We start from the raw sequence: 13,476 nt of genomic DNA on the forward strand, positions 1-13,476 counted from the left end.
CTAGCAATCGGGAAATAAATTCTTGATTGCGAATCTCCCTTTGAGCTTCTCGCTCGGCGTCCCTTTCTGCTTTGCGTTCATTTCGTTCATTGCGCTCGCGTTCAAGAGCAACTCGATTTTCTTCTTGTTGTGCGGCCAATCTTGCGTTTCTTTCGTCGCGCTCGCGGTCCTTGGCTGCTTGGTCTGCGGCCATTCTTGTAATTCTGTCGTCGCGCTCCCGGTCCTTGGCTGCTTGGTCTGTTGCCATTCTTGCAATTCTATCGTCGCGCTCATGGTCCTGAGCAAGGCGCTCGCGTTCTAAAGCAAGTCGTTTGTCTTCCTGTCTATCCATCATGGCCATCATCTGCTTGACCATTGCCTCCATAGGGTCTGGTGCACTTGGTGGCGTAGATGGCGAAGGGGGAGGGTTGAAGGAATCATCTCCGGGTGGGGACGAGTCTTCGGCGCCTCTCTCATGCTCATCACCTGTATACGGAGTATCCATTCCGCTTCGAGTGACGACCATGCACTATGATCTTGGGGTCTTAAGCTCGCGAGGAACTTGGGTTCTTGAGGGTCTTGAAGTTCTTGAGGTCCTTGATTCGTGAGAATCTTGGGTTCTTGAGGTTCTTGAGTCTTGAGGGACTTGGGTTCTTGGGTTCTTGAGGTTTTTTTTTTTTTTTTTTTCCGCTTGCAAATCGCGTTGAGAAGGATCTTCTCTTCACCCGAGTTCTACTCTTTTCTGCGGGCGCACCCCTTGGCGGCCTTGCGCTCACACCAAGGTTGCTTTTTCCTACCTCACGTCGATTGGCCGGCCGCTAAGTGCACGGTCCACTCTCAATGAGTGAAAAGAGACACAAGGGGAGGCTGGACAAGGCCTTCTTTCTTGGGATTCCTGTCCCTCTCAACAAAACACGATTAGGAATCGCCACGCCCAAGTAAACTTGGGTTCGTGCGATCGCAACAAGCAAAAAAAATTCTTGTGGTTCTTGTGGTTCTTGTGGTTCTTTCCTTGAGTAATGCAGAACACTTCCAAAGCTCTGATACCAATGTTAGGTGCAGCGGAATGAATGTTGTATTTTCTCAAGATTAGTGATCCTTATTGCTCAAGGTTCCTTTTAGTTCTTAGGGAAAGAGAGAGCTTTCCGTCTTATGAAGAATGCTATGATCACGAACATAGTGAGTGGATATTGTGCGTGCAAGTGAATGACACTGAGAGAAGGAGAGAGAAGAGATACGACACCCGAGAGGTTGTAAAACCCTCCTCCGAAGGCCCCACTCTCGTCGGCGAGAGTGGTCTAACTTGATTGCACAAAGGTGTACAATGCATATGCAATGGACTGATGCAACTTGGACTATGCCGATGAAGACGACTTGGTGGCTGAAATCTGTGGTCTTCTAACTGCTGATTTTCGTGGACTGTTCGGTGGCTGAAAATGACTGTTTTGGCTGCGTTTTTATGGCTGAAAATGGAGGAACATCTGCAACCAACTTGGGGCTGATTTGTTGCTATGTCTAAGGCTGAGAATAAAAAATGCTGGCTGGATCTGTCTCTTGCCAAAAACGCTAGGCTGATCTGCATCTTCAAAGCAAAAACGCTGAAATGCTTGTAAAAATGCTGAGATGGCTGATTTGTGGAAACGCTAGCAAATCTGATGGATCTCTGTCGATGGCAACAATCTGCTAACGCTAGGGTGTTGAGTGTGATGGCGATGGTCTGCCATGAGGAAACGCCAAGGGAAATGAGTGGATGTTGCTGGGAACAGAAAATGCTAGGGGTCCTTGAGGGGTACTGCTGAGAAGTTGCCTGTTGAGCGGGAAGCTCCTGCTGCCTCTTTTGCAAGAAAGTGCTAACTTGGGTTTGCTTATATATTAACTTAGCAAAATTGCCCTACCTACTTTTGTTGGAAAGTCTCTTAAAAATAATAAGTGAAAATAACCAAAAATAGGAAAATAGGCTAAATGCACTGGAAAATTCCCCTGATTGAATTTGTTGGATTCTGAAGGGAATACTGATGATCATGCTGTGTGTAACCGGAGGATATGCATCTATGCTAAGTGACTGGGCATGCACGGTCTACGAATAGACTCACAAAAGTGCCAGATCACTGCTAATCTAAACTTGACTGAACTGACTGAACCCAACTGTGGTGTAGCTTGTCCACGGACACATAGGGTTGGGATGTGTCACGTGACGTTCCTGTTTTTTTAGTTGTCGCAAAGTAAGCATTAACTTGACGCAACCAAGAATGAATAATAGTAGCATCCATCTTACTGTCATACTTACTGAACGTCAACTTCTCAGTAACGGGGTTGTTGGAGTCCAAATCTCTGCTTGTGGTACTTGATCATGTAAGGTACAGCGGAATGAATGTTTGAACTTTGCTCAAGATGAGTGCTCCGAACTGTGCTCAAGGTTCCTTTTGTTCTTATGGAATGGAGAGCCTTCTGTTCTTAATGAGAGAGTGCAATGATCACAAACAAAGTGAACGGACACTATGCGAGAGAGTGTGTGAGACTGAGAGATAGAGAGAGAAGAGAATACGACACCAGAGATGTTGTAAAACCCTCCTCCGAAGGCCCCACTCTTGTCGGCGAGAGTGGTCTACTATTGATTGCACAAACTGGTACAAAGTGGATGCATGTGATTGAATGCAAGTCTAGGCTGATCGATGTCGACGACGGGGATGACGAGACTGAAGTTGTGGCTGAAATCTGATGCTCTTTATCTGCTGTCTAGAAATGCTACTGGCTGAATTCCGCTACTGCTGAAACGCTATGAGAAACACTGGTTTGCTGGTCTTTATCGCTGAATTCTGCTGCTGCTGTTAGGCTGAATTTGCTATGGATAGAGGGTGACAATGGCCTGCTGAAAACGCCCAAGTACTGAGATCTGTGGCGATGGGTGCTTGGAGGAAAAACGCTAGGCTGAGAAGACTGGACGATTGTGGTTGCTTGCTAAAAACGCCAAGGGCTGAAGTCTTCTAGCGATAGTGGCTTGCTGATGAAAACGCTAGGGGGTGCTTGCTTGGAGAATCGCAAAGGTTTGGTCTTGTTGAGAGAGAGGGTGAACCTGCTGCCGAGGGCATGTGTTCTCCTTGCTCATCTGCCAAATAGTGCTAGCCTTGGTTTGCTTATATATTATCTTACCCAATTTGCCCTACTCAGTTCCGAACAAAAGTCACTTAAAATTAATAAGTGAAAATTGTCAAAAATAGGGAAAATAGGTAAAATACACTGGAAAATTCCCCTGAAGGATTCTGATGGATTCTGATGGGAATGCTTATGATCATGCTGTGTGCAACTAGAGGATATGCATCTACAGTAAGTGCTTGGGCATGCACGGTCTGCAAACAGACTCAGAAAAGCGCCAGAACACTTCTAATCTAGACTGACTGGATTGATTGAACCCTTGTCGTGCTGTAGCTGGTCCACTGACACATAGGGTTGGATGTGTCATGTGACATCCCCTCCCTTTCAAAGTGAGGTACCGGTAGCGAACTGTATGGCGTCGAGGGAGATCGCCAATAGCATCCGGAATCCTGGAAGGGACTCTTCACCGGCCCACTCTGATGTATGGGTCGTGCGGTACTTGAACTTTATAAAGGTCTGCAACGCTTGCTTCTTTGGGTCGCGCCGAAAGCGACACAAAGTCTTCTGAGGCTCCTTCGATGCTTCAACTTCGTCGAGAGTCATGCTTCTTTCTTCTTCAAGAATCTCCATGGCTGAAAATTCCTGAAACCACTTCCAACACAAAAACATGAACATACCCATTCCATGTAAAGTGAGTGGAAAAGTTCTTGTCTTCCTAAAAGAATGTGCATGCAATGTAGATAAACAAATAGACGGAGCGTTAAACCGTTCACCACACACACGCAAACAATGAGATCGACTCTTTCTCTTTTGATCTAAAGCAATCAACTGTGGCAATTCACAACGGAAATGCCCATGCTTGGTGCTCATACTTTCATGTGCTCTTTCTACAACTGTGTCATGCCAAGGAAGAGACATGAAATGTGACTTCCTTGAATGCATACTTTTCAACTTTTCATGAACAATCCGCATACATCCGTGCTCATTCATGAGTGAAACGTGCTCAACGTACAATATGTCATGCCTAAGAAAAGGGATCACATAAAGACGTTGACTATAATACAGGAAACGATCACGAATCAAACACTTGTACAATGCGTGGTGACTAATCATGCAAACACATAATACTTCCTGTAAGGGTTCTTTGGACCTAGGCTCGAGAGCCAAGATCTGTTCGTTGGGTCTGCCTGGGGGGTTGTTGTGGACCTCAACTCGAAAGTCAAGATCGATTCTTCGTGATTGATCGAATCTGAAACGAGGTTAGCTTTGCTAGAAAAAGCATCAACAAAACCATCATCCTTGTGAACAATCACGTCTTGATCATACAAATCATCATGCTCATGAGAAATCACATCTTGATCATGCAAATCATCATGCTTGTCATTGTCATCCAAATCATCATGCTCATCATTATCAGGCAATTCATTATGCTTATCATCATGCAAATCATGTCTGTCATGCTTGGGAGAAGAAGAGACTGAGAGAGTCTCCTTTTCCTGATTCTGTGCAAAGTGTGCCTACACTTGAGAAAAAAGTCGCCACAACTCTTTCATGTGTTGATCGCTCTTCTCTTGTCTTGCTTTGTTCTCGCGGTCATATTCTGCTTGTCTTTCGTTGTTTTCGCGATCAAATTTGGCTTGTCTTTCTTTGGCTTCCAAGCGTGCTTGCTAGTACTTGTGCTCGATGGCTGCCAATCTTTCTTCGCGTTCACGTGCTATGACTGCCCTTCGTTCTTCGTATTTCCATTCTATGGCTGCCATTTTTAAATTGCTTTCTAGCGTATTGTCCATCATCATCATGTTGAAAGCTGCCATAGGATCTGGTGCAATCTTTGGCGTAGATGGGGAAGGGGGAGGGTCGGAAAAACCTCTTGGTGGGGAAAATTCTTCTTCGCCTCTCTCATGCTCATCACCTCCAAGCCGAAGTATCCATTCCGCTTTGAGTGATGACCATCCACTGAAGTCTTGGTCTTGGGTTCTAAGTTCACGAGGAACTTGGGTTCTTGCGGGTCTTGGGGTTCTAGGGTTCTTGAGGGTCTTGAGGTTCTTGAGGTTCTTGAGTTCTTCTTTAGCTTGCAATCTGTGTTCGAGAAGGATCTTCTCTTCACCCGAGTTCTGCTCTTTTCTGCGGGCGTACCCCTTGGCGGCCTTGCGCTCACACCAAGGTTGCTTTTTTCCACCTCACGTCGATTGGCCGGCTGCTTAGCGCACGGTCCGCTCTCAATGAGTGAAAAGAGGCACAAGGGGAGGCTGGACAAGCCCTTCTTTCCTAGGATTCCTGTCACTCTTCAAAAACACGATTAGGAATCTACACGCCCAAGCGAACTTGGGTTTGTGCGATTGCAACAAGCAAAAAAATTCTTGTGATTCTTGTGGTTCTTTCCTTGAGTTATACAGAACACTATCAAAGCTCTGATACCAATGTAAGGTGCAGGGGAATGAATGGTTGAACTTTGCTCAAGATGAGTGCTCCGAACTGTGCTCAAGGTTCCTTTTGTTCTTATGGAAGTGAGAGCCTTCCCTTCTTAATGAGAGAGTGCAATGATCACAAACAAAGTGAACGGAAACTGTGCGAGAGAGTGTGTGAGACTGAGAGATAGAGAGAGAAGAGAATACGACCCCAGAGACGTTGTAAAACCCTCCTCCACCCTCTCTTGTAGAGGAGGTTGTAGCCTTATGGGCAGTTTCATTAACTAATAGAAGGATCTTTTTCTCGGAAAAAAAAAACATATCATAAGATCATGCATAACTTGGGATCCATATTAAACTTAGAAGCATCAAAGTTAGTATTTTCAATCTCAACAAAGAAAGCAATAAACCATCTGCATTGCAACAATCTATGGCATGATTGGCAACCATAGGCATCTCATCAAATAGGTTATACATATAGACAAAGTCTTCATCCATGCTAGTATCATGGTGAGAACCCACAACACCATGATGATCCTCCAAATCAGCACTTTCCACGCAAGAGGAGAGTCCATATGGTTTACATCATGAGTTTCAGCCGTAACTTTAGCATCATCTCTCACAATGATGCATTTTTCATCTTCTCATCAAACAACCCATATGTATAAACAATCTTCATCCATCTCAAAGTATGCATATCAATGGCACCAAATCCTTTACAAAAAGCATCTAGAGTAGAGTTTTCACATCTCAGCACGATAATCAAGGAGGCAATTGAATCATATTTATCCATGGCACATTCCACATCCACATCCACATCTATTTTATGATCTGGCATTCTCTTTTGATCCTCTTTGAAGTGTGTCTCAAGCTTCCTTCATTTTATTTACGAATTAAGTTTGGTTAAATTTCTTTGCTTCAACTGGACAGACTCACTGAATGTTATGAGAGTGCCATGGTCAAATGGTAGGAATTTGATTCTTCTGAATGAGCTCTTCAATGAAACAGCCGATTTTTTGTCTGCTCTAAAAATGGTTTTTGTTTTGTCTTTGAGCAGTGGGCGTAAAAAGGCTTGTGTATTCTACTGTCTCTTGCAGTTGATTGGTTCATTAACCAAGCAGTCTGCAAACAATCTTATTTTATGGAGTGCAAGCATTAGCCATGGGCTTGCAACATCATTACTTTCATCGACATTTGAGAGTTGGTTGGTAGCAGAGCACGAGAAGGTATCAATGTTTTCTTTTTTTTGTCATAGTAGTCAAATGTACTTCATTGCTTTGTGATGATATTTGATCCTTGATGGAAAGTGATGGGCATTTGAGACTCATTCAGTAATACCTGTATTCTGTTTCCATCATTGGTATTCACTGAGTGCTAATAAGGAACAAGGGTTTGCTGTATGGGCAAGTTTGTTAATACGACATAAATTATTGAGAGGCTAAGCTTCACTTGCTGTAGGGGTTCTCCATTAAGAATGATCTAGGGTTAAAGCACTCTATAAAAAAATTCAAGGGTGAATTCTGAGGCAGTCCGAAAATACTCTTTGGATAAATCAAACCTTGCTTTCTCAGAAAAAAAAGAAGGAAACACTGCATTCCTCAATAGTGTGTGTGTAATGAGACCTGATCCTCTATAGGTTTTGCCACCACCATCTAATTGCTTGTGTCAAAATTTTCTAAACCTTTAAAGAAAAAAGTGAGCTTTGACTCTATATTGCTGCCTTTCTAATGGCCAAGGAGGCTGGCCAGTGGCTTCTCATCGATTTGAAAGCGACTATGGCTGAGGCTATTGTAAGAGATTTTCTCGTTTTAGATTTGCCCAAACTAACCTTTATGAATAAATTAGTTTTTATGAAATGCAACCTAAAAGGAAGTTGAAAACCTACTCCTCCTCACATCTGAATCACAAGAACTGTCCTAAAGCACCTGGAAACCTTTTGACTCTAGATTGCTGCCTTTTTAATGGCCAAGGAGGCATCCATTTGAAAGAGACTATGGCTGAGGCTACTGTAGGAGATTTTCTCGTTTTAGATTTGCCAAAATTAGTTTTTATGAAATGCAATCTAAAAGGAAGTTGAAAACCTACTCCTCACACCTGAATCACAGGTACTTTCTAAAAACCTTCAAAAGTATGTGAAAAACACGACGTACATACATGTGGGATAACCTGTCCATCTCATAACAAAACTCTTGCAACCATTCTGTCATTGCAGCATACCAAATGCGATCTTCCCTTGGCTCCACAAGTTTTGTGAAGCCTCGTAAGCAAACATCTCCTCGTTTCGAGCCAAAGTTGTTCCTCCGCATCTAGATGCCTTATGGTTCCATCATCATCGCTATCTACCCTTTTGCAGGTGACCACGAATATAGTCTTGCATAAGCTGTTTGCTTTTTTGTATGCTCAAAAGTGCTCAGTTCTGCCCCAATTGGAAGATCATGTCAAAGTGAGCAACGGAGGAGGAGACACACACACACACACACACACACACACACACACACACACACACACAACACACTTTCTTTTGTAAATCAATTTGATTTAACTATTTGTGGGAAACCTCAAAGAGAGGAAAACCCACCAAAAAGATGTACAAGGAAAGGAACACAACAGTGTTCGGCTGTAGCCTGTACAAAATATCTAAAAGCATTCATAAGAAAGCTGATGTATCTCTGCCGTGATATCACCAACTTCCAAGGCGAACCGCAAAGATTGCCGAAGGGAAATCTTGAAGAAAGGTAGGGGATCCGTATGAATGCGATGGAACATATAGCCATTACGCTGTTGCCACAGGCTCCAGTATACCCAAAACTTGACCCACATGAAGAAGGCTGCAAAGCACTGCAACGCCGGCGAGAAGATACCAAAAACCCAAAACTGCTTATGGAAGACCGTCGTGGGAAAACGTAGCCGCATACCCGACGAAGGAATTCTCGAGTGACACAGCAATCCCACAAGAGGTGACAAACATCCTCCTCGGCAGATAAGCAACGGACACATGATGAAGGGCGGATACGGCGCATCCTAAGAAAGGTACCCACTGGGAGCACACCAAGTAAACACCGCCAAAGAAACAAACGTTCTTTCAACGGCAAACGGCTTTCCCATATTGCAAATATAATCTTGCGCCACCAAATATCTGATTTATGTATGTGCCAAATAGCGTTGCAATGATCAGCAATCCATGGACGAGGCAGAAGAAGAGCATATGCCCAGCCAACAGAAATATCTTGAAATGGCATTTCCCCAAGCTTCCAGTCAGACATGCGATCACCATCAGCCAAAGGTGAAACGGGCAAGAAACCTGCCAACATTTGCTGTAATTCTCTCCAAAACATGCCCAATCCAAAGCGGCGAGCGGCAAAATGGAAACTCGAAAGTGAAACCAGCTGCATCCACCACATCCTCAACCACTCGAATGCCACGGCAGGAGAGAAAATACGCCTGGCGAGGCGAGCGGTCGACCAAAGTAAGAGAAAAAGCCCGACTCCAATGAAGGCTCTCCGCACGAAGTGAGTTTCCTTCCCCTGAGCATTCCATGAGAGATGAATCGTAACCTGTTTTCATGCAGAAAGCAAGGTGGAAGAAAGTGGGCATCCAGGAATATGACCATCCATCTTACCAAATACTGCCTCCCACATGGATGATTGATAGTGACCAAATGAGGATGTAACCACATGCTGACTCAAGTGTGCAAACATAAGAGTCCAAGGCTGAGATTGTTGCACGAGTGTAGGCAAAAGCATAGCCTTTCTAGCAATGACATGCCTACGCAGGTCCAAAATATTCAAACCACCAAAGCGCTTTGGTGTACAAAGTTTTGCCATCGATATCAAGCGCAAACCTTTTTTGTGAGCACGCGTTCGCCACAAATGAGACAAAATGGCCGACATGAGAGAGTCAAGACAATGATGGGGCCAATGCAACAATGGCAAAAAGAACTGAACATATGCCATGAGGATACTCTGAACAATTCACAGGCGAACATGTAGCGGCCAGGTAGAAAGCTTCCAGTAATGCAATTTAACATTCAAACGCTTCATAACTCAATCCACTTTTTGCGTGTGAGTAACATTCCATCCAATTGGAGAACCCAAATGCCTAGTGATTACATTTGGAAGAACAATCTCTCCTGGCCACAACAGAGCATGCCAATCACAAGAACGAAGTGGCAGAAGCTTTGATTTACGGAAATTGACTTTAAGACCAGCCGTAAGTGCAAACAATTCCAAAGCGTTCATAATCTCTTGAACATTGTTTTGCTGATTGCAGGGCATAAATAGCGAGTCATCTGCATAAGCCTGCCCAATAAAAGTATGACCTGATGGTAGCTGCAAACCATGAAGACGTTGCGCAGAGGTCAAGTGATCAAGATACATCAAAAAAGGATGAGAAGCAATTGCATACAACAAAGCACTAATAGGGCAACCTTGCCTAACCGAACAACCCAACGGCCACGATTCTGTCAATTCCCCGTCCATGATTCCTGAAGACGTACTACAATCATACAAGAAATAAACCACATTGGCCAACTTAGGACCAAGTCCTAGACATCTCATTGTGGCAGCATTGAAGTCCCAGTGCACAGTGTCAAAGGCCTTTTCAATATCAACTTGCATGACCAGCACATCTTGTTGCGTATACTTAGCATATTCCATGCCAATCATAATATTGGCCAAATTGTCCATGATTTGACGACGAGGAATGAAACCATACTGAGCCTGATAAAGTCCTGTAAACAAATAGTCCTTTATGCGGTGGACCAACGTTTTAGCCAAAATCTTGTATATCACCGGCATCAAAGCTATGGGCCGCCAATGAGAGAACTGCTCGCAAAGTGCTTCCTTGGGCAACAACTTAAGTAAGCCCTCTTTCCATGAAATTGGTAGATCCTGTTTTTCCATGCCACATTTATCATGAAGATCAGGGGTTGTTTAAGAGCATCCCAAAATGAGAGGAAAAATTCCACAGTAAGTCCATCCCAACTAGGAGATCTCCACCGGCCCAATGCAAGCAAGGCACCATACAATTCGGCGACAGAGAAAGGATCCTCAAGGCATTGTGCCTCTTGCGAAGACAGGATCGGATGAACATAAGAAAGCAACAATTCACGCGCTCGACAAGCTGCCGAAGAAGGCTGAGATGGAGCAGCAAACACCTTACGGTAATGTGAAACCATAACCTCAGCCAGTTCCTGCTTCGAAGAAGTCCAAGCACCCGAGGGAAGCATAACCCGTTTAATTGACTGTGAGACTCTCGAATGATGCAAATGCTTAAAAAATTTCTTCGAAGCACAACCTTTATCCATAAAGGCCTGTTGACGTGCACACGTCTACCACTTAGCAAGCTTCCTCTTATCATTTTGCTGAATACACACTTTAGCTTCACATAACTCCGTCATCTCAGAGTCAGACAATGGACGGAAATCAGCCAATTGTTGTAATCGTTGACTAACCTGTTTCGCATCACCGACATTCTCCCGAATACGCTGCATATGTTGCCTACCATAGTCAGAAATCACACTTTGTACTCTCATGACAAAAAGATACCAAGCAGCATCCAAATCAATATGCATTTGAGCCAACAACGGAGGAATAATATCGGCAACCATGTGACGAAAAGCTTCATGAGTAAGATACGCTTTATTAACATGCAACAAACACTTCCTGTGAAGAGGCCGATCACAAAGAGATTGTCCAAAATACAACGACAGCAAAAGAGGATAATGATCTGATAACTGCAGAGCATAATCTATCAACTGCAGAGCATAATCTATCCTCATGTCACATACAAATTCTTCATATTGTTGCCCGTTAAGCAAATACCAACGATCCAATCGTGCTCTATAAGAGGAATGAGCAGCATGCTAAAAGGTAAAACCAGAGGCATCAGGATGCAAAGAACGCCATATATCAATCATTTGAGCAAAGGCAACAAGAAGATCCCAGTTATGTTTCTGCGCAAGCAGCATATGCGAATTTCCTATGGTGCTGTCAAGCAAATCAGGAGTATTATTGAAATCTCCACACGGAAATGCATTCGATGTCCATGAGTGAGACGAGATTTCTCGCCACAAAGCAGCTCTTTGCCCAGAGGCCGTATATGCATATGTACCTCCAAATTCATGAACTCGACCATTCAACAAACACTGTACAACCATCCACCGACCATGCGGATCATTGTATAACAGAACAAGCTGAAGCTCATGTCGAATCAGCATCAATACACCATTGCGAGCTAGCATACGCAATCCAATATCCTGCAAAATAGGAACATTGACCAGCAAACTCGTGTTGAATGTGCTCTTGCAATACAACTATGTTCTCCCTACATGTATGTACATAGTGCCAGGTCAGCTGCCATTTGTCAAGGTTGCATAATCCAGGCACATTGTATGCGATGCATTTAATACAACTTTGCATTGGAAACATATGTACACAAAGCAACAAGTATCAAAATCAAGTGGAGGTGCCCATAGACAGCCTCCATCCACTGCATCCGTACGAGGACCCATCCTCTGAGTCAAGGCAGGAAACATGTCCACAGTGTTCACATGCGATGTGGAAGGCTCACCAAGGAGTACATCTTTGTAAGAGTGCATCGCTTTGTCCCATGCATCAATCAACGTGCGATTGTCGTTGCATGGAAGTTGCTTAAACGATGCTTCTTGTTAGCATTAACAGAAGGAACGTAATTACGAGAAGAAAGTGGCGTGCGAATCTTCAATGCTTTTTTCGGCACCACCCATGTATTGACATCAGCAGGTCCAACATTCTTGCCTTTAGGAGCAGTCCCATTCCCAGGATCAGTAACTTGTTGTACCTTGCCTTTCCCTTTGTCCACATTCGAAGCTACTTTAGCAGTAGAAACTCTACTTTGCTCGGCGTCACTTGTGGGTTTCCCAGCAAGGATAGAGGTGGACAAAGGAACAGCAGAGGGAGGAGGTTGCAAGACCGGCTCTGGACATTCGGGTTGCATATGACCAAATTTGCCGCATCGAAAACATGAATTCGCAAATTTTTCCCATTTAATTTTAAAGGGATGCTTGTCTACCCACGGATCACTTGAGTCAACGATAATACCATCAGGGGTAATCTTGTCCGTGTCCCATAGAATACAGACCCTGTTGGTATTCGCATCCAATTTTGGAGGACAGATAACCTTTCCAAGCTACGCAGCCAACAACGGCAGGAAATGTCTCCACGTGCGGGGGAAATCAACAATTTCCACCCACACCGGGCATTTGTGACGAATAAGACTCTGGTAGTCTTTAGTGAGTGCCCACTGGAGAACATGTGTCATCTGCGTATTAAAAAAGAGGGGAGACATCTCAAGAAAAAGATTTTGAGCTTCTATATCTGCGAGCAAAACTTCATAAAATCCACGCGCCCCAAAGTAAACACCACGGACAGCTTGTCGCTTAAGTAGAAAATCGACCCATTGGCCGACATCTTGCGCAGTAGGCATTTTCCCCGGGAAAAACAGAATAACTGCATTCATAGCGTACTGCGCAACTGGGTCCATGAGGTACTGTACTGGAATGTGCACCTCAAGAGTAGGCGCCTGACCATTCCATTCCTGTCGAGCCTCCTCAAAGTCCTCATACAAGCATGCCTTGATCTCAAAAGCTGCCTCCGACGTAGGTTCCATCGCTTTCCGACGCTTAAAGACGCACAGCGAGTCAAACATAAATTAAAAGAAACCCCTCTTCAAACAAAACCTACTGGCGAGAAAATTCTGCAATCTACTGTGGAGAAAACCTTGCAAATAACATACGAAATAACATACGAACCACAGCTCTGTACATACTTCACAGAAAGCAGCAACCAAAACCCACAGCAATATACATCTGCTGAATTCTGCCCAAAGAAATGGAGCTTGACTAAGACTCTAACCTGTATACAATCTGCCCTGCCAGTCCTGCACAGCGAGACCACAACTTGGCGTGCAAAACCTGCTGCACTGTCACTGACAGACGTGCTGGGCAATACTGCACTTC

At 44.2% G+C, this 13,476-nt stretch overlaps 1 protein-coding gene across 2 annotated transcripts in view; it reads left to right on the forward strand.

The window, feature by feature from the left end:
* LOC147450019 (Major facilitator superfamily protein) overlaps positions 1–13,476 on the forward strand; it is a 62,346-nt gene that overhangs the window by 16,005 nt on the left and 32,865 nt on the right. For both annotated transcript variants that reach the window (XR_015189076.1, XM_086519387.1), the window contains exon 3: positions 6,538–6,706. Coding sequence is in view for 1 of the 2 variants with exons in the window: in XM_086519387.1 (XP_086375513.1) it covers positions 6,538–6,706 (169 nt within the window). In the remaining variant the exon portion in view is untranslated. The remainder of the gene's footprint in view (positions 1–6,537; positions 6,707–13,476) is intronic.

The sequence above is a fragment of the Adiantum capillus-veneris genome, chromosome 9, assembly GCF_014529385.1.
Source record: "Adiantum capillus-veneris isolate H3 chromosome 9, ASM1452938v2, whole genome shotgun sequence".
Lineage (NCBI taxonomy): Eukaryota > Viridiplantae > Streptophyta > Polypodiopsida > Polypodiales > Pteridaceae > Adiantum > Adiantum capillus-veneris.